The 22455-nt window shown below is 41.1% G+C and overlaps 1 protein-coding gene across 2 annotated transcripts in view; it reads right to left on the bottom strand.

The window, feature by feature from the left end:
* Positions 1 to 22455, bottom strand: part of HPSE2 (heparanase 2 (inactive)) — a 707067-nt gene that overhangs the window by 6209 nt on the left and 678403 nt on the right. For both annotated transcript variants that reach the window (XM_060171512.1, XM_060171513.1), the window contains one exon: positions 19740 to 19886. In XM_060171512.1, coding sequence (XP_060027495.1) covers positions 19740 to 19886 — 147 coding nt within the window. The remainder of the gene's footprint in view (positions 1 to 19739; positions 19887 to 22455) is intronic.

Raw genomic sequence — 22455 nt, 5'->3', positions numbered from 1 at the left:
TCTAACAATGACGACATCAATAACAACAGCAACAACAATAAAAAACAACAAGGGCAACAAAAGGGAAAATAAACGAATAAATGAAAACATTAAAAATAGATTAAAAAAAAGAAAACAAGGTGAGCTGAGAAGGGGACTTGGTAAACCACCTGGTTGAGTGCACATGTTATAATGCTCAAGGACCCAGGGTAAAGCTTCCGGTCCCCACTTGCAGGGGGAAAAGCTTCAAAAGTTGTGAAGTAGTGAAACAGATGTCTCTGTCTCTCTCCCTTGCTGTCTTCCCTTTTCTTCACAATTTCTCCATCTCTATCTGTCTTTCTCACATGTATATGAGAAAGCTGGGAGTCATCTGAGATACCCCCCTCATTCCCATGCCTGGAGTGACTAAATCCAATCAATTTGACTTTTAATATTTTTCAAATCATCTTTCTCTACATTCATGCTTGCTATTTCTGTCCAGAAGTTGCCTCATCTCCTCACCCCTCTCGCCTTTATTTGCTGCATTGTCCACAGAGATATTTGCCGGTATCACTGTTTCAAACTCTCCATTACCTCCACATTCACCCCTTCCATTTCAATGCTGACAATGAAGTCTAGCTCTAGCTACTTCTCCCACATGTCTAGCACTCCTCCCTCCAGGGCAGACTGGCTCACAGACCTCTGGGGATGGGGGCAGGCTACTGTAAGGACACCATTAATATATGCAAGAACAAAGACTGCTTTACAATGAAAAACTAGCAAAGAGGAGTCACATATTTCTCAACTGAAAAGGTAAGCAATACTATTGGGGCTAATATGCATACGTCCATTAAAAACAACAGGAAACTATTTTTTTCTTTTTTACCAGAGCACTATTCAGCTCTGGCTTATGGTGGTGTGGAGGAATTGAACCTGGGACTTTGGAGCCTCAGGCATGAAAGTCTCTTTGCATAACCATTATGCTATCTATCCTGCCCACTGGAAACTTTTTAAAAAAAAATGCAAATACCATCAAACACTGTTACAAGACACAAATACAAACGCAGCTTATAAAATTCTTCACAGATATTATGGGAAGCATGGAGGCATCCTATGCTTTTTTATTCTTGTCTTCAAGAAAGAGATTTGAAAAGGGAAAATTGCTCTAGTGTAGGAGGGTCATGACGTGGGTTACCATTGCAGAGTAACCCTCTTACTCAAACAGGGCGGCGGCTGTGTTCCAGCACAACCGAATTCAGTAACTTGCACTTCTGTTTCTGGGTCCATCTAGAACACAGCCTACTTCCTCTTCTGTCAGTCAGTTAAATATGGGTCTTTCAGAGCTTATTCAAGCATTACCTGCTCTGAGGAACCTTCTGGAATCCCAGTGCAGAGAGTCCCATCTTTAGGCTCTCTTATACCCCAAATGCACTATGACTACCTCACTGAATTGTGATTTGCTTGTCCTATCCCTCACTGAGCTCTGAGCTTGGGAAGGGAGGGAGTCTTCTGTTCTTATATCCTTGGTTATTAACAAGCTGTCTGGCATAGAGTAGGGGTGAACTATTTTTCTGAACAAATGAAGAACTTTTGAGGCTCTTTTGCATTGTTTCTGGTGTTTCTGGCTGAGCTTCTCCAGCTCTAGGGAGGCTCCCTGGAGGCTTGCTGAGTGTCCTTACAGATTTCATTAATGTGCCAATTACTCTTGCTCTCAGTAGTTCTTGGGAGATGTTAGATAAGAACTGAATTATCGCTGATTTTCACAGCCACTCACTAGATACCTTATCCCCAGCTGACATGAGGCTATTGATCACTGCTAGTGTTTTTCATCCTAAAAAAAAAAAAAAAAAAAGATCTATATGACCATCTCTTAGCTAAGCTAGTACAAGTTAATTCTGTTAGACCTCAAGTTCTCAAATGTCCTTATCTACAGTTACTTCATTAGAAAGATAAACTGTGTTTTATCACCACCATTTTATTTCTCCTGCTTACATTTTTTTTCTTGTAATAGTTATCCTGTTACCCAGTGAAGTTGTATACTATTACAATCATCTTTCACATTTATGGACTGAACAACTTATAAGTTTGCAAACATGTAAAGATCAGCAATTACTAAACACTTTGTCTATGCAAAAGATACTTTGCTATGATTTACTTTGACAGTTGCATTTAGTCCTTATAATGATCAGCTGTGGTGGGCGTTAGCCTTTTATTTATTTATTTATTTATTTATTTATGCCTCCAGGGTTATCGCTGGGGCTCGGTGTTGGCACTATGAATTTGGCAGCCATTTTCCCCATTTTATTTGACAGGACAGAGAGAAATTGAGAGAGATGGGGAAGAGAGGGGTGGGGGAGAGAAAGACAGACACCTGCAGACCTGTTTTACTGCTTGTGAAGTGATTCCCCTGCCCCCCCTGCAGGTGGGGAGCCAGGGGCTGGAACTTGTATTCTTACACTTCATACTATGCACTTGACCTGGTGTGCTACCGCTCGTACCCCAGGTGTCTGCCTTTCTATGTTGTAGATGAGGAAATTTAGCAGGAGCTAAAATGTACCCATCACACCTGTCTAGTATTGGTAGAGCTGAGATTTCTACTGATGCCCTTGACCATAGTCCCATTCAACTTCCCTTGTGATTGCTTAAGAGCCCTGGGAAATACACAGGGCAAGTATTACTATTATTATTTCAACTTTACTGTTGGGATGAGGTCAGAGAGCTAAGTGGCCTGTAAAAGGACACAAAGTCAAAAGGTGGCTCAGTTCAGTTTTAAAGTCAGGCCTCCTGACACCTCTTTCTACTACTTCATGGTGATCTTAATTCCAGATGGCACTCACAAGGATCATGTTTCTTCCAGTTTTAAAAATATCATCTTATCATCTTTTCATCACATTTGGGATCTCCTTACTGGCCCATGACTTTTTAAGCCAAAGGTTAAATGAACCAGGCCCATGTTTCTCTTAATTCCCTAGCATGCCTCTGCTGCTAAGAGAATTGAAATTAGCCAAATATTAGGACAACTGCATTTCATCATCATCTGTTTTTACAAAGCCTGAGTTACTCTGCAACTGTGTGTGTGTGTGTGTGTGTGTGTGTGTGTGTGTGTGTGTGTGTGTGGTGTGTGGTGTGTGTGTGTGTAACTAGCTGAAGTGGAATTCAGAAGTCAATTTGAAGTCAAGCCTTCTGGTCTCCAGGTCTTCATGGGAGCTCCTGAGTGCAGTCAAGCCCCTCCCCCAATTCGTTTGCAGTCTTTGGTCTCCAAGTCTTCTCAAGGTTTTTGCTAATAGTGTCAAAGCAAGATTTTTAAACTGGTTTTGAAGTTCCAGGGATGCAAGTGTAATGAGCATGCCTTTCACCAGTCTTGATAGTTTACTGGCCCCAGGAGGACTTTGGTAAACAGTCAGGTGAAACCTGTGTGAGGTAAATTCTACTCCGGTCACTTTGAGAAAGTGATTTGCCTTTTTGTATCCTGGGTTTCTCCACCTATAAAAAATCTAGAACAATCCTAATTAATTGCTTGAATGTTTTTTCAGGTGGCTTGTCTACAACCTAACAAGTAGCCTGAAGCAGAGTCTGATGTTGCATTTAGAGTGATCTTATAGAACTAGAAATCTAATCATACCACTTACAGATGTAAATAAATGTTTGGTGGTTCCATGGTGATTTTAGAACACTGTACAGACCCTTACAAGACAGACAGGTAAATCCTTTCACCTACTTCCTCAGCTCTTTCATTCTGTCATGCACTCTCTTGAGTTATAGTCTCTCCTCTTTCAATAGCTTTTGCCCACGTTGTATTCTCTGTTTGGCACTTTTTTTTTTTTTCCATAATCCTACCATTTCCCTCCCCACTCCCTTCCAGTTTCCTTTTCCTGTCTAACTTTTCCTGTCCTTCAGTTCAGGGTTTTGTGCCCCACCAAAATGCCCTCACATTACTCAGTCCTCGCCACATGGTGTTGGGATTGTTGATCTCTTGTCAGTCTCTCCACTAGACCAGAAGGACCAGAAGAACATTCCTCTGCCCCATTCAGCCTCCACTCGCCTGCCCAGCAACTTGCACAGTAGGTGCTAAATAAGTTTGGGTAGAAGCATATGGAAGGATGAACAGTAGCCTAGAAGGTACTGGACTGAAAGGTAAGGGACTTAAGTCCAGATTCTAAGTGTGACATATGATGGTCCAGATATGTCATCATTCCGCTTTGGTCTTGTTTCTGGATTTTTAGATTTTTAGGGAGAGAGGGAGTGGGAGAGGGAGAGGGAGAGGGAGAGGGAGAGGGAGAGGGAGAGAGAAAGAATGGCGTGTTGGGAAGGAGGAAGATGCAATAGGAAGAATGAATGTATGCCAATCACCCGCACACCCAGTTGCAGTGTGCGTCCCCACGCCCCACTAGAGGTCACTCTTGTCTTGCTCAAAGAGGCTGGAGCGCGGTCTTGGCTTCCAGGAAGCCGGGGGCGCTTGCACAGGCCCCCACAACCTGAACTCCAGTCCCGGGACACCAGAGCCAGAGAAATGCCCTGTATTTGGCCTCCAGGAGAAACAAACCACAGGATCAATCAAATCCCAACAAAACCCACTGCGGTTCACTTGGCAAGGGGCCCGCCTGGAATGTGGCTAATATTAAGGAAATGTGCGAAGCGGGGCTGGGATCCCTGCCGGGGGTGCTGGCTTCCCAGTCAGGACTCTGGGAGAGCCCGCGCAGGTGCAGGCTAGCGGCGCCCGCGCCCCTGGGCGCCTGGCTCTCGCGTCCCCGGGTCACCGCGTAGGCGCACCTGTGTGCGCTTTGCAGCCCGGAGTCCCTGAGCTGCTTGGAGGCTGCGTGGCTCAGTCTGGAGGTGAGGAGGCTAGTCTGTGCAGCTGTCCTGCCTATCTTCAGGACAGCAGCGGGTTAGCGCGGGAGGGGTTCTGCCTGAAGACTAAAAGGCCTGCCATCCTTTCTCAGGAGAGGTCTGCACCAGGGGTAGCTTAGGGAGGAAGTTGCTTTGAAATGGCCCTGAGTGACCTCTACCCTGCTGGGGAACAGCGGTCACAGGCTAATGTCCCTGGTCCCTAAACCCAGCTGGAACAACAGCTGTAGGAAGCTCCAGGCCCACTCTGGGGCAGCTACTCCTTAGGGGTCACGAAGGATGGTGGGATTGCTGGCAGACTGTCAAAAAGCCCACCCTTTTCTCCTCCTTGTGGCCTTATCTGTGAACCCCTTAAATCAACAGCATGTCCTCCTCAGCTGTTTTATCCAGTCCCTGCAGAAGGACTGGTTTTCCTTCTTAATTCCCACTAGCATTCAGTGAACTATCTGCTTGTCTTTATATAGAATTTCAAATGAGGGCCTAGGTGGTAGCACAGCGGATTAAGCGCAAGGACCTAAGTGCAAGGACCACTTAAAGATCCGGGTTCCAGCCCCCTCCTTCCCCACCTGCAGGGGGTTCCTTTCACAAGCAGTAAAACAGGTCTGCAGGTGTTTGGCTTTTTCTGCCCCTCTCTGTCTTCCCCTCTTCTCTCATTTCTCTCTTGTATTGTCCAGTAACTACAGTAACAATAACAGCAACAACAAGGGCAACAAAATGGGGGAGGGGATGGCCTCCAGGAGCAGTGGATTCCTAGTGCAGGCATCAAGCCCAGCGACAACCCTGAAGGCAAAAAAAAAAAAAAAAAGAATTCCAAATAAATGTTTGCTGGATTCTGCTTAGTCTATTTCTCTAGGGGTTCCTATGGGTCACGTGAACATTTCAGCCCTCCTCTGTTGTTCAAGAGGGGGACTATGAAACAAACATACAAAGATGGAGGTGAAAGTTTCCTGTTCCCTGGCATCTTTCCACCCCACATCCTTCTACCCCGCACCCTTCCACAGGCCCATATAGATATGAAGTTTCTGGCCACTGAGACACTTTGAGATTGATTTTATCATTTTCAGTTGTATTTTTTAGGGTTATTCTGAAATCGTGAGGAGTTCCAATTTAGCTTCTGTGTTACTGAGCAGAGAAAGCAACAGACTTCTTCATACAAGCTGAGCTGGGAGATTTTATAGGCAAGTTGTCAGGGATCTAGACTTTTCCGTTTTGCAGTTCTGGGGTCATAATTTGATTTGTTTTCTATCCAAGTCTGGGGAATAATGGTCCAAGTCATAATGGGATTCTACCATGTGCTTCTAATGGTTTAACATAACTTAGCACATTTGGCAGATGAGATGAGAACCCAGTTAAGGAACCTGAATTTATATTGATACTGTTAACTTCCAACAGATGAAGGCATCATCATCTGGGGGCAGTTTAAGAAGAAATTTTGATTCTGTGACCTTCTCAAAAGCTCCATGTCATAGGCATATAATACTCAAACCACAGGACACAATCAGAACCAGCTATAAAAACTATGGAGACTCCAATATGTGGTTAAAACTGTTTCCTTCCCATTGTAAAGAACCAGTGCTATGATCTCCAACAACTACATGTAGGATGTAAGGATTGTACTTATATTCCTACTGCTTATATATTGTACAAATTCAATTGTGAAAGATACAGAACTCAGCAAGACAGAAAAACACAGAAACATATAAATATGTGGTTAGACATATTATAATTAGCATATTACACAAAGAGAAAAAGTCAAGCTTCTTAGTCTGGATTTGAAGGTCTTTTGCAGTCTGACCATCCAATATATTCCGGTTTTGTGAGATGATTTACCAACCCTCCTAAATCTAGCAAAGGCAAAATGGACCTTCAATTTCAGTACCTCTGAACCTTATGTGAGCTTATCTCAAATGCCTTAATCCACCTTCCCTCCAATATTTCACAGAATGTGGCCAATCCTCTCTGTTCCTTGCCTACTGGCCTTCAGCCTCCAGAACTCCCAGAAATGATCTTCCCTTCCCTTCCCTTCCCTTCCCTTCCCTTCCCTTCCCTTCCCTTCCCTTCCCTTCCCTTCCCTTCCCTTCCCTTCCCTTCCCTTCCCTTCCCTTCCCTTCCCCCTCCTCCCCCTCACCTCCTTCTCCTCTCCTCCCCTCCCCTCCCTCTCCTCCCCTCTCCTCCCCCTCCCCTCTCCTCCCCCTCACCTCCCTCTCCTCCCCTCCCCTCCCTCTCCTCCCCTTCTCCTCCCCCTCCCCTCTCCTCCCCCTCACCTCCCTCTCCTCCCCTCCCCTCCCTCTCCTCCCCTTCTCCTCCCCCTCCCCTCTCCTCCCCCTCACCTCCCTCTCCTCCCCTCCCCTCCCTCTCCTCCCCTTCTCCTCCCCCTCCCCTCTCCTCCCCCTCACCTCCCTCTCCTCTCCTCCCCTCCCTCTCCTCCCCTTCTCCTCCCCCTCACCTCCCTCTTCTCTCCTCCCCTCCCTCTCCTCCCCCCTCTCCTCCCCCTCCCCTCTCCTCCTCCTCCCCTCCCTCTCCTCTCCTCCCTTCCCTCTCCTCTCCTCCTCCCTCTCCTCCCCCTCACCTCTCCTCCCCTTCCCCTCCCTCTCCTCCCCTCCCTCTCCTCTTCTCCCCTCCCATTCCTCTCCTCCCCCCTCTCCTCCACCTCCCTCTCCTCCCCCCTCTCCTCCCCCTCACCTCTCCTCCCCCTCACCTCCCTCTCCTCCCCTCCCCTCCCTCTCTCCTCCCCTCCCCTCCCTCTCTCCTCCCCTCCCCTCCCCTCCCTCTTTCCTCCCATCCCCTCCCCTCCCTCGCCCCTCCCTCTCTCCTCCCCTCCCCTCTCTCCTCCCCTCCCCATCTCCTCCCCTCTTTCTCTCCTCCCCTCCCTCCCTCTCTCCTCCCCTCCCCTCCTCTCCCTCTCCCCTCCCCTCCCCTCCCCTTTTCCTTTCTCTCATAAGCCAAGGTCTCCTATGTACTCTGTTTCATCACTCCTGGACTGCCTTTTCCATCCAGGCAGAAAGATACAGGGAAAGACACTGTAGCACTATAGCTTTCCCTGCTGCCATGGCACTTCCCTGTGGTGCTGGTGCTTGGATATAGGCTGAGCATGGCAAGGGACATGCCTTCCGCTGTTAGCTCTCCTGGCTCTCAACCCCTAAAACACAGCCTCTGGAGAGTGTGGAGGAGGGAACAGACAAATCCATTTTTTCTCATTCCACCAGAACTGCCTATATATTCTGCTTGCCTGCCCCTCAGTCTATATAATCAACTGCTTGCAACGTATTAGCTTTATCCCTAAGTGCTCATTTACCAGGGCTTCATCTGGGATGGGGTGGACATCACTGCCTGCAATGACAGTCACTAAGTAAATGGAGGTAGAGAAGGGAGACCACAGCATTGATGGGCAGTTGTGAAGAGATTCCAGCTGCTGGGAATCAGCTGGAAGAAAATATACTCTGGATCTATACTGTTTCTCTTATCTGAGAGTGAAGAGGAAAAAAGTAAAGACACCTGGAAGTAGTAATAGGTGTAGAGATACATAAAAAGGAAGTGAAGTCAGGCCCGTTGAAAAAAATGGGAATACATATATAATATATATATATATATATATGGTTATAGAATTAGCCCACATCAGTGACCTTGGGAGAACTAATGCAGTTTTCAGTGGGGGAATGGGGACATACAAGTCTGATGGTGGGAACTGTATGAAATTATACCCCTATTGTCTTACAGTTTTGTCAATATTAGATCACTAGTAAAAAATAAATTTAAAAAATCTACTCTGGACCTAAGAACAAATAAAAACCTCTCTGAAAACAGCAGCAAAAACCTTGGATCTGAAACATCTTGGTTGAACATGTAAAGTAACCACAGAATATAAAAGCATTTTATGAAACTCAAACCTGCATATCGATCTGTATATTAATAAACTGGGAGTTAAAACAAAACAAACAATAAGACCTTTGGGGAGCTGTGTACATCCTTCTGTGCAGCCACAGAGAACTCCCAGAGGCTCATGGCATGTTCACACCTTTAGCAAAATGGCTCAGTGCCTCAAAGAAGAATAGAATCTGGGTAAAATCAAAGATGCAGATCACCTGGGATCTGGTCCCAACATTTTCTACAGGACCAAAGTTTTTTAACGTTGGCTACATATTTGAATCACCTGGGGAGCTTTAAAAAGTATTGGTATTTGGGTCCCAGCCCAGAGATTTTTTTTGTTGAATTGGTCTGGGATGCAGCTTGGGTACTGGGGTTCTGTAAGTTCCCCAGGTGAACTAAAGGGCAGGCACAGTTGAGTACCAGGTTGAAGGACGATTAGCATATGCATGGCAGGGAATCAAATAACTCTCTAACCATTACATTCTAAATTCATTTTAAATAAAATGAGCTTTTCTTTCTCTTTAGGAACACCATGTCAAGAAGCCACATGAGTTGAAGATGTGGACTTTCCAGAGGCTAGGTTTTGCTAAGCAGTCTAAAGGGAGAGAGTCTCTGCTGTTTCAACAGGGATACCTCAGGTTGTCTTTTCCCTCTAGTATATACACTGGTGAGCTGAGTATGTCCTCACTGTGTGCCAGGGAAAAGTGTGTGTAGTGTCTTCCTGGTGAATTCACAACTGATTCAAATGAAGTAGTCACAAAAATCTATGTTTCTTTAACAATAAAAAGAATGTGGTTTGTGGTCTGGGAGGTGGCACAATGGATAAAGCATTGGATTCTCAAGCATGAGGTCCCGAGTTCAATCCCCGGCAGCACATGTACCAGAGTGATGTCTGGTTCTCTCTCTCCACCCATCTTTCTCACTAATAAATAAAATCTTAAAAAAAAAAAAAAAAGAATGGGTTTTCTTGAAGGGCAGGTTCTATGAAGTCATTTAGATTTCTCTTAGAACTTAGGCTATATTACAGAGAACTAACTACAGACAAAAGGCATTTCACTCTCTCCTAAGCAACCAGGAACTAAGTATATCATTCAGTACTCTCAAATTGTCCACATACTTCTGTATATGTAATGGTTTATTTTTATAACTCAGTGTACATTGGTTACAGATACAATTTGATGTCTCCGAATCATAAAACTCCTTCATTCATTTAAAGAATTCAAATTCCTCTAAGTTTCAATGAATAAGGTTACATTAACTAAAGATATGTAAGGTCCATTTCTCTATAGATTTACTTCTCTTTTTTTTCCCTACAGATTGACTCAGAACCTGAAGTATTGCTCATGACTTTGCATATTTATATATTTTAATCTACTTTTGTAGAGTATACTTCAAAGTTCTTGAAATGCAACCTTGAATTGCATGTTTCTGGTTAGAGTGAGGACCACTTCCCTGTTCACTCTCCATCAGCTCATAAATCTCCTCAATCTCTTGCCATCCAGAGCTCTCAGCCTGGGAGGCTTATCTTTCCTTCTGGGAGGCTTCGTGTAGTCTTTCCAAAGGACTGAAGATGATGTGGATGCACCAGTAGGGTTATTCTTTCCAGGTAACTTTCAATCCTTATCTCCCTCCACCCCCTTTTCTTTTGATGACATTTTAAAATCAGAACTAGGTCTGTATGAGTGAACAGGTTTTCTCAGATATCCCCTGCTTGAATAACACAAGTATTAATGTTATTTACTGTCTACAGCACATCAAAACATATTCCAAATGCATTATAGACATGACTATAAAACTAAAAGAATATGAAGATATATGCTTATTTGATTTTAGGAATATAAATACATAGATAAGTGAAAAGGGAAAAAAACACAAAGCAAAAAGCAAATGGACATAACTATACAAAAAGCATGTCATGGTAATGTCCCCAAAATGAAGTTCTTGGAAATGTGGCAAATGAAATGCCAGAGAAAGTGTGTCAGGACATGTAATAGGTAGCAAAGGGGAAATTTACCCCAATGTTAGAAAAATTTACAAACTTAAAACAGATAATATCCCAATAGAAAAATGAATCAAGGACACAGACATTCATAAAAGTGATGCATTTCTAATATGCATAAAAATTTCAACCTTACTAATATTCAAAAATACAAATTAAAATCAGAATGTTATTTTTTCATTATTAAGATGGAACATTCTTTTTTTTTTTTAACCAGAGCACTGATCAGCTCTGGTTTATGGTGGTGCAGGGGATTGAACATGGGACTTTGGAGCCTCAGGGATGAGAGTCTGTTTGTATAACCATTATGCTGTCTACCCCCACCCTGGAACATATTTTTTAAATATGCTTTGTATTGGCAAGGTAATTGTAATAAAATGTTCACATTACTTACTTATTCTTAGACCTCTACAACTAAGCTTGTCTGAGTAAGAAAATTGAACATTTCATTATATGAGACAAGGTTTTATACCTCAGTGGATTCTAAGATGAAAAGAATATAGAGTAATCTAGAAACCAGGCCACTTGAGGAATGAATGAAGGAGTTGAGAGTGTTTAGCTTGGAGGTTAGAATTCTAAGGGGAAACATATTGAAAAAAATGTTATAAAGAAGATACAGATGTGCTCAAGACTCCTAAGTCAAGGTTAGAAATGGAAAGGAAAGACCTTTATATAGGTAGAAGAAGGATCATTCACACAATCCTAGAGTGAGCCATCTCAGGAGATGAAAAGTCTTATTAAAAAGAAGGTGACAGGTTTTCTATAAGGGATGCGAGAGAAGAAGTTTACTGATCTTTAAGAGTGATTTGAAAAATTTTCTCTGTAAAGTCATCTTTTAATAACTTCAGAACTTTCACTGAGTGGTTTATTTAAAAAGGAAGTAACTTAAATGACCGCAGCCAACTGAAGATAATGGAAACCTTCAGGGTTGACCAAAGTTAAAAACAAAACAAACAAAAAAAATCCAATTCCAAGTATCAACTAATATTAGCAGTAAGAAACTTTAATACTTAAATATTTTTGTGTATGTTGAGACAAGAAAATTGGTCTTCAAGTTCTTTTTCTGAGAGTGAGAAGTCTAAGTATAGTATTTATTTTATTTTATTTTATTTGTCATCTCTAGGGTTTCACTGATCTGGGACTCTAGATGACTGTTTTTGTTTTGTTTGTTTGTTTTCATATAGAGAAAAAGAGGCAGAGGAGAGGCAAAGAAACCAGTCACTTCCTTCAATGAAGTGAGGACTGGACTTGACCCTGAGTTGGGCAGGTGGCAAAGTAACACACTAAACAAGTGAGCTATTTTTCCAGTCCCTTAATATTCTTAAGATTAAGGTTTTATTCATTTTTTTTTTTTTTTTACCAGAATTTCTCATGGTCAGAAGTAAATGTGCTACTTCCAGTTACCTCCATGGAGGTGGGTCAGGTAGTCAGTTCCTTAAACAATAGCTAAGTGGGTTGGGAAGACAGTATAATAGTTATGCAAATGACTTTCATGCCTGAGGCTCTCAGCTCCCAGATTTAATCCCCAGCACCATCATAAACCAGAGTTGAGCAGTGCTCTGATAAAAACAAAAACAAAATACAAAGAACCACAGCCTACCTAAACTCCAAATCTGGAGCTAGAATATCATAATGTGGTCTATTCATATAGGCACATGAAGATGTTTTTGAAGTTTAGCACCTGAGATCTACTTGAGTGTTTTCAGGATCAATCTGTTTAACTAACATCAAATGATATCTCTTTAAAAGCACGTAGTTAGATGCCAATGCTTTTCCTTTATATAAGATTTAATAAGGATGAAATTTTAAAAAGTTATGTCCCAGAAGGTTGGAAGAAAATAAGCAGTATGTTGAAGAAGAAAAGGAAAAGATGGGAACTCTGGTTCATAGCACAGCAGCTGAGAATCTTACTGTAATACGAAAATCACAACTTGGGAGTCAGGCGGTAGCACAGCGGGTTAAGTGCACGTGGCGCAAAGCGCAAGGACCGGCTTAAAGATTCTGGTTCAAGCCCCCGGCTCCCCAGCTGCAGGGGAGTCACTTCACAACCAGTGAAGCAGGTCTGCAGGTGTCTATCTTTCTCTCCCCTCTCTGTCTTCCCCTCCTCTCTCCATTTCTCTCTCTGTCCTATCTAACAATGGTGACATAAATAACAACAACAATAAAAAACAAGGGCAACAAAAGGGAAAAAAATGAATAAATATTTTTAAAAACTTAAAGAAAAGAAAAATCACAGCTGAAGGAGAGGCTTGTGCAGATATAAAATGTAGACATTTAGTTTGGAACTCATTAGCCTCAAAGCAGAAATCCTGTGATCTCCTCTTGGGGTACCACTAACAGGCTGCTTTCTGCTAGTTGTTTCTTTCAAATAACAGAGATGAGGGCTGGGGAGACAGCATAATGGTTATGCAAAAGCCTTTCAAGACTGAGACTCTGAGGTCCCAGGTTCAATCCCCAGCACCACCATAAACCAGAACTGAGCAGTGTTCTGGTAAAAAAAACAAAACAAAACAAAAAAACCCCAAATAATAGAGATAAACACTTTGAGAGCAGAAACCTCCAAGTCCTTCCCCCAAATACCTCACATTAAATAGCTCTTGAAGGCCAGGTGATGATATCACCTGGTATTAGAAAATGAAGAGATTATTTGAAGTAAGTCATTCACATTCAGCTTTACATTCAGACTTTTCTCTAATTTATCTACTTGGGATTCTGGGTGGGGTCAGAATTATGTTGAAATTGACTTTTAAAGACCTTCAATGACATCAATTTGTTGTCACTTCTGGTATTTCATAATTCATTTGTTTCAGAAGAGCATAGAAGAAACAGAAAGAGTTCCTCTACTTTGGTGGTAAAACAATTTGTTTTTACTAAAATTCAGTGACTAGGAAACAGAACCTGAAAAAATGCTCAGTAGACATTTTAAGGATGTAAAATTAGTGCTTGAGAAGAAAATTTAATGGGGACTGGGATTAATTAACCTAAAGGTGAGAATGTTGTTGATTAACCAAATAGTTGTTCAAATAGATTCATTATATAGCTATCACAAAATGAAATGAACCCAGTAGTGGGGTAAAGTCCAGATATATTATATATCTGCTAATATATAATTGCAACTTTATATTGCTGGACTTCTGAGGTAGTATAGTGTTGAAGGAATTGTACTGAACTGAAGATCAGGTGAGGTCAGGAACCTTCTTTTTCTTCCACTTAATAGCAACATAACTCTTAAATAAGATACTTAGTGCTCTATGACTAAGTTATTTAATTTCTAAAACAAGAAGGATGCAGAAGTTGCTCTGCTTGCCTCCTGCTGTTTAGATGGCAGACAAGATAATGGCTGTTATGGTTCTTCTTTTTTTTCTCCCTTTGTTTCTTTGTTTGTTTGTTTCTTTTTTTTTATTCTATAAAATCCCACAAGTATAATGGCCCCTAGGGCTGTTATGAAGTTAAGTGTTTAGACAGAATTGAAACCATGGGCACTCTTTCACTTGAAGTCTTTAAATGCAGCATATCTACTGGTCCAGATGGCTTAACCATAGACTCTCTGAGGGCAGGGGAATAAACCTCAAAATGTCATTCTACCCCAGGATTCTTAGCATCTGCTGGTTCCCTCAGGTCAGTGTTTGAGAACTGAGCAGACCATGTGATGAAAGTTGTTTCCTTCTTTTCTACTTTTTGGATAGTTTTCTTTCTAAATGGAATTGAAGAAAACACATTGGGAAGAATGCTGGGATCTGACCAAACACCTGCTCTTGGTTTTTTGTTTTTTGTTTTTCTAAAAAAAAAAAGAAAAGAAAAATAAAAAAGTGGGTCTTCTTATTTATTTATTTATTTATTTATTTATCTTAGTTGCCTTGTTTGGCCCAACTTTATGTTATTTCTCCGTTAGTTGAAAGACATCAAGGATTTTTCTGTCCTAGGTAGAACTGACAGTATTGAGGTAGCTGATTTGTGATGGCAGAAGGCATTTCTCCTTTATGTGACTTACCCAGAATGAGAATGACTGTTGTTTTGAATATGAATGGATAGTCTTCCTCCCAGAAAGTCAAGAAGTTAAGGACAGAAGTGGAACAATTAGCTGGAAGGTTTCTAAGGGAAATCAAGACCAATATCACTGCCTCTCTAGTAGCACAGCCTCTCTGTGTGGCTTTTTAGTGACTTGAGGAGGCTACTTTGCTGGTGACCATAAAGCCAACAGGCTCTAAGAGTAAAGAAGGAGTGGAGAGACAGGGGACAAAAAGAAAAGAAAACCTGAATGTTAGAGTTTAATGGGAAGTGGAAATCTTTGCCCACAGCCTCCCATTGAGTGGCAAGTCCTACAGCAGCTCTGGGAGAGCCTCTCATTCTGATAAGTAGGCTACTTCCAGGAAAGCCTATTCTGTCCTTGATCAGACCAGACAAGTCTTTGGAAAATAAGCCCATTTAGAGGTGAAAATTTTCTTTTAAAAATTTTTTTATTGAACTTCCTGGTTGTGTGAGCTTTGAAAGTTTCTAAGCCAAATTTGTTTTCTTTTACTTAGCAGTCCTTTGACTATCTGAAGAAAGTCCTTATAACTTACATTAGTTTTCTTCTCTGAGCTAAATGTTCTCATTTTATGTAACTATTCCTAGAAGAATTTTTATTTTTATTTTATTTATTTATTTTTACAAGAGCCCTGCCAACTCTGGCTTATGGTGGTTTCGGGGATTGAACCTAGGACTTTGGAGTCTCAGGCATGAGAGTCTCTTTGCATAACCATCATGCTATCTTTACCCACCCCTTAGAAGAATATTAATATGTCTATATGAAATATAAATTTGAAAAATATATTCCAAATACATAATTACTCCTCTTGTACACACTGCTGCTTTCTAGAAAATTTCCTTCTTCTATCCTGTATGGTATAGCCCACTTATCTCTTGTCTGGCTTCTAGATTGAGAACTCTCTCTTTTCAATAAGAGGATGAACTTGAGTGGTGAATCTTATGATTAGATCACTCACTCATAAGGGCAGATAACCCTTCCCTGTAGACTTGGATGCCTGATTAGTATATCCCCAGTGGTGCTTCCTGTGCCATATCTGACCAATCTGAGCTACCAGTTCACATGCAGATACCCTTTTGTTAATTTCAAGTATTTCAGCCCTACTAAAACTTCTGAGAGTGATCCCAGTTCAAACCCCTGGCTCCCCACCTGCAGGGGAGTCGCTTCACAGGTCATGAAGCAGGTCTGCAGGTGTCTATCTTTCTCTCCCCTCTCTGTCTTCCCCTCCTCTCTCCATTTCTCTCTATCCTATCTAACAATGTTGACATCAATAACAACAACAATAATAACTACAACAACAATAAAAAACAAGGGCAACAAAAGGGAAAATAAACAAATGTAAAATAAAAATAAAAAAAAAACTTCTGAGAGATAGAGATACCCTAGATTCTCAACAAATGAAAGTTTGCCAGTATCTCTGTAGTCCTGAATCTGCAGGCCAGAATGCCTAGGGATGACTTGATCTGTATCTTATATTTCCTTCAGAGAAGGGTGATTATAGGTTCTTCAGTTCCCAGAACTTTCCATTCTTTTGAGCAAACATGGCTCCAGGCAGCAGCAAGGAATTAGTAGACACAGAACATGAAATCTGGCCCAAGAGGGTTATAAAAGAGAGAAGGAGACAACCAAAGGCTGAAATCATTTCCTAGCATTTCCTTTCATCCTCTCCTGCAAAGTCTGTTGCAATGAAACCACACCCTTCCTGTGGGACCCTCATTCCAGAACTACTGAGGACTCTTGCTATAATTTAGTAGTTGCTGAGCAGACTGCTGGATAAGACATCAAACTATGTGCCTGGTGGTCTCTGCCCAGCAACGTATAGTCCAGGATGGCATAACACAAGCTGAGAGCCACTGAGATCTAAATATGCACTAAATTAGCAGTAGTTACAGAAAAGGAACAGTCTTACAGAAGTGAATAAAGGGTCCAAAGTTCCACAGTGAAGAAGTGGTGGGACTATGACTAGAATCCAATTTTCTTGACTTTTAGTTCTAAACACGTTAGTGCAAAATATGTAAAGTCATATGTATATGTCTGCATTTATGTTTACACTAACATGGTGTGTGAAATTTACCTTTTTAGAAGTTTTTGTTTGATTCTCAAAACAACAGTACCATCTAACAAGTATGGGAATTGGAGTTGGTCATACACTAAGGGGTGCTGATTGAATTCAGACCCAGGCGTTCAGTTTCCAGTTCCCTCTTCTGCTGGTTCTATGATATTTGTTAGTAGGTCTTACCAAATTCCTTCTTAGGAGCTTAATATAATGGAACTCTCTATTCCCTGTCCCTCTCTGACATTCTCGATAAAGCCACAGCACAACTCCTCACCAATATGTTGACAAGGAGAGGCACAAGACAGCAAAGGTGACCCATGCAGCATAATGATAGCCAGTGAGAATCACTTTGGCCAATTTGCCTTTTAGACAGAGGCAGAGATAAAGACTGAAAGAGACCACAGCACTGAAGCTTCCTTCAATAGTTTGGAGGCCAGGCTCAAACCTGGGTCTCACACACACACACACACAACACACACACACACACACACACACACACACACACACACACACACACACACACACACCAAAGCAGCATTTTATATAAGTAATTTATTTTGCTAGGCCACTGTAGTTATTCTTAAGAATTTGTAGATGTAGGATGGAGTCAAGGTGTGGCCAGGTTCAAACACCAGGAGAGCAATTTCTGAAGGCAGGAGTGATAGCTGAATAAACAGTATAAGAAAAACTAATCCTTTGGCTAGTAGGGGATCAAGTGCAAAGAAGGGATGGAACTCATGTTTCATTACTGTGCCTTAGGGAAGTCTTACCATGTCTTCTTATCATAATTTCTAATACATGTCTTATAAAAACATCATCTTAAAAATAAAAAAAACATTATCTTAAAATTATGAGTCTACCTTTGAAGAATATTCTTAGGGTAACAGTGTTACTCTTTTCTTCCCCAACTGGCTAAAGCTCTGAGTTGAGGAAAAGTAAGGAAATGACATTTACTCATCATATACCGTGTGTCAGGGGCTTTACATAGATTTCCTCTCTTACTCCTGTAAGCATGAAAATTTCACAGATGAGGAAATTGACTATGTAACTTGACTAAGGACACACAGCTATCAGGTGGCAGAGTATGACTAGTATTTTGACCCTCTGACTACGGCTTTGGTAATTCTTTCTCATGGTACACCCCAGCTTTCTGACATTAGGCAGACTCAGCACCTAGTCTCTTTGGCTCCAGAGGATCCTGAACTAGCACAATAACTGCTGAAGGGTCAACTCCTCTGCCAGGAACACTTGGCAGGTCATTGCTCAATGGCAGTGGGAGACATAAATGTATTTATGAGGTCAGAAAATAAGATCCGTGTAAAAATTTTAGGATGGTAAGACCTTACCAAATATACAGTAGTCCTTGAATTTTTCAGATGAGGAAACTGAAATCAAGGATAAGGATTAAAGGATTTTCTGTGGCATGGTTATTTAGTAAAGTGTGGATCAGGACCAGGCATCTTGCCTAGAATGAAGACCAGGAACCTGGCACACCAGTCAAGGATTACTGGGAGATAAAGGGAATAAAATACTCAAAAAAAAAAAAAAAGTTCTGCTGATCTGAGCAGGATCAAAAAGAAAGAAAATAGATGCAATATACATGTTGCCAGAAAAAAAATAATAAAGAGCCAGTATGTGAACCCAAGACCAAAAATGCAGATCTAGGGTGGGCTGAAGAGATTCAGTAAGTGACTTCCCAGCTTGTGTTTTCTTCCCATTGCACATACAGTTGGAAGCCAAATGCAAGCCACCAAGGTTGCTGTGAAACAGTGAACAATTATGGCACAAATAGTTGTGGGCAGCCGTGGGAGTGCAAGCCACCTGCTCCAAGTTTACAGCTTTGTTAAACTTGGTAAACATTAAAAAATGGATTGGGAATGTTCTCAGTCTGCACAGCATCCCATACCCTGCCTGGGAGGCCTTGCTCAGGGAATGAGGGTGGCCTTGTCATTTACCAGGCCATTCTCATGATGGCCTAGAGCTGATTTCTGTTGGTAGAAATTAATGATGCTAATTTTCACTAGCAGAATCTGAAGGAAGTTGGGACTCTCATTGATTATCTATTTTTTAATTACCTTTATTTATTTATTAGATAGAGGCAGCCAAAAATTGAGAGAAAGAGGGAGACAGAGAGGGAGAGAGACACCTGCAGCACTGCTTCACCACTTGAAAAGCTTTCTCCCTGCAGGTGGGGACTGGGGACATAAACATAGGTCTCTGCACATTGTTAACATGTGCATTTAACCAGGTGCACCACCACCCAAGTCCCCCCACACTCCCCATTATCTATTTATAAAGTTTGAAATGATCACAGAGTCTGCAACTTACAATTTTTCTCCTAATTTAAAGATTAGAACATTGAGATCGAGTGGTAATGTGTCAAATTTAGAGGCAATTGACTCTTAATCTCTAAACTTTTTCTTTTTCTTTCTTCTTTTTCCAGAGTGCTGTTCAATTCTGGTTTATGATGGTGTGAAGGAATGAACTTGGGACCCTGGAGCCTCCAGCATGAGTCTCTTTACATAACCATTATGGTATTCCCCACCCCCCAACCTCTGAACTTCTGACCTTATACTCATTGCTCCTTCTTCTAAGCTTCATGAGGTTTTGTGGATGATGACAAACATTATATAGAATGTTAATTTGGGAAGATATGGTTTTCAACCACTGGTGATTTTTGTTGTCTATTAGCATTCAGTGGGCAGAAGTCAAGGATCCTCAATAGCTGAAAATAAACTGTCTTGCCTGGGCCCCTATAGTGTCCTTGCTGAGAAACATTTTGTCCACCATTTGACTTTATTGTTGAGGAATCCAAGCTTAGAGACAAGGAAGAGCTTGACCAGTGCCCCAGTGGTAGTCAGCAGCAGTCCCATGACTATCCCCCTGGGCTTCTGAGTAAATCAGTAGTGATCTTGGAGTCTTCAGCAAAAGGGTGACCCCAGATTTTGCTGCACTTGCTCCTAAATTAATTTAAGGTTGGCACTTACCTGGACTTCAGGCCTTCCTGTCCATAGGGCTGCAGCAGATACTGGTGGACGAGCTTGTCCCTAAGAGTCCCAGCCAGTTTGATTTTCTTTCTTGATCTGTGCAGATTGATGATAAAAAGTGTAATGGACCCACGGACATAGTTGTGGCTGAAATTCAAAGAGGGAGAGAGGGAGAGAGGGAGAGAGGGAGAGAAGGAGAGAGAGAGATATATCAGTTGTGGATGATTATAAATAATTTATAGACTGCAGGAAACAGAGCCAAACCAAAAAGGGGCACTTATTTTATGGTTCTTGGCTATTCTGGACTTTTAAAGACAGAAAATCTTGTTATTGTGGTTTCCTGCACAGAAGATACCTGCTTCCTATTACACTCTGTTTTTGCTTAAATGTGTTGAAAATTTTAGAAAAAAAAATTTTTTTTCTCTGAATATGGAAGCAAAACATTTTGATTGCAAAACAGTAAACTACAAAGAGAAATTCTTAGTATTCCTAGTTTAAGAATAACTTTTCTTGTATAAGGCTAGTGTCTTGAGACATAACATTCTTCCAATATTTTTGTTATTAATTTGACAAATATTTGAGTACTTTTTGACATACACATAAATATTATTGAGTTTTCACATAATTGGGATAATACTGTTCAGAGTTGTTTTAATTCATGAACATATTAAATATGCTCCCATGCTAATATAATTCTTCTACTGCAGAAACATACTAAATTATTCAATAATAGAAAATTAATATAATTTACTTAACTAAACCCCAAGTTTTGCCATCCTGAATTATGTGCTGAAGACTTCATTTTACATAAGCTTTTTTTTTCATATCATGATTATTCACAATGAATTTTCTCATATGCTTAAAACACTCTTTTAATAACAACAACAACAAGGGAATCAAAAGGGGATAAAATAAAATAAAAACTCATAAACATATAACATTGGAAACTTAAAAAAACACTCTTTTAAAATGCCTTTTTTCAATCTGAGGGGTAATGACAGTATATCAATATTATATTAAGTTGTATTCAAAGAAATTCATACTGTTGTGCAGTATTTTTTTTTCAGTGTAGAAATCCAGAGGCAGCATTTTTCATTTGTCAGTTCACCATTTCATTTCTTCTTTTGTATTTTAATTACTCATGTCATTTCCCATATTTCTATTAATTTATGAAAATTAAAAATTATTAAACATAGCAATCCATTGTCTGCATGTATGTTGCAAAATTTTACCAGTTTTCTTTTACTGGTGTAGTTTGTCTACATTTATAGTCTGATGTATAAAAGTAAAAAGCATTTATGTAATCAAATTGGCTTATATTTTTTATTTTTACTGCTTTACCTACCCCACGAATTATAAAACTATTCATTTTGGAATCCTTTTAAACCAGCACAGTATCTTCAGAAGCCCAGGAGAACTTGATGCCTACATGTAAAAACCTTTCAGCATATATCAACATAACAATAATGATTTCCTTCTCTCTCATAAGAAAAAAAGACTTTGTTTCTAAGTGGTCCCTAAAGGCCCCATCTGGACTGGTTCATGGGAGGAAACAGAAAAAAAATGACCCGATCCTGCCTTCAAGGGAAGAAAGAGTTCAGAGAAACTCTTAGGTCAACTTTGCCCAGAGAAAAACACCATTCCTGGAAGAAGTGGCCCTCCTTAATCTCTGGTATCATCTTTGCTTCCCAAGGTGCTGAGAGTTAAGTAATCAAATTCAAGGTGTGACAATTTGTGTCAGCTGATTTTTTTTTTAAAGTAATAGCTTTCCGGGAGTCGGGTGACAGTGCAGCAGGTTAAGCACAGGTGGCGCAAAGCACTAGAATCCCGGTTCGAGCCCCCAGCTCCCCACCTGCAGGTGAGTCGCTTCACAGGCAGTGAAGCAGGTCTGCAGGTGTCTGTCTTTCTTTCCCCCTCTCTGTCTTCCCCTCCTCTCTCCATTTCTCTCTGTCCTATCCAACAACAATGACATCAACAACAATAATAGCTACAACAATAAAAAACAAGGGCAACAAAAGGAAAAATAAATATTTTTAAAAAATAGCTTTCCGGGTTCTCCCCTTGGAGATGCTTATTCAGTCCATTTAGGATTGAGGCTTGGGAGTCTGTATTAAGAAATCTTTCTGGGGTGTTTAGCAGATGAATGGGGCTTGGGAACCACATGACTAGAACAATCCATTAATATTATAGGACTTCCCCAAATGTATCTCTTCACTTGTATCAGATATTCCTCTTGCATCTATAAGAGGGCACATTACTGTGTTCAAGGTTTTTTTGATCATTGCATTTACATTTTGATGAACTATTAATTACTTTCGTTTGCTCCCTCTTCTTCAGGTTCATCTTCTCAGTCCTCTGAAGCATGGAGCCAAATGAGTTAGTTATAGCAGAAGAGGATGCCAATATTGTGAGCAGACGTGTATTACTAGAGCTCTGACAATAGCAGTCACTAGCCAATGTCAACATTTGCCATCATTAAAACTCACCAATCATATTCCATTGGTGGTCGTTAAGTTTAGTTTAGCTATGGGCAAAATTGAGGCAAACACCATCAACTGCACCTACTTTGGGCCTCAAAGTGTGAATAAATGCAAAGCATGGGGAGGGGTGCCAAGTTTTCTAGACTGCAGTTAACCCACTTGCTAACTACCATCAAATAACCTCTCAAAGACCAGCAGCTAAGGAGAAGAGAGCTCTGAGTATTTGTATTTATGAG

The sequence above is a fragment of the Erinaceus europaeus genome, chromosome 14 (genome assembly GCF_950295315.1).
Source record: "Erinaceus europaeus chromosome 14, mEriEur2.1, whole genome shotgun sequence".
Classification (NCBI taxonomy): Eukaryota; Metazoa; Chordata; class Mammalia; order Eulipotyphla; family Erinaceidae; genus Erinaceus; species Erinaceus europaeus.
The sequence above is the reverse complement of the archived record's forward strand: the minus strand, read 5'-3'. Positions and strand labels throughout refer to the sequence as shown.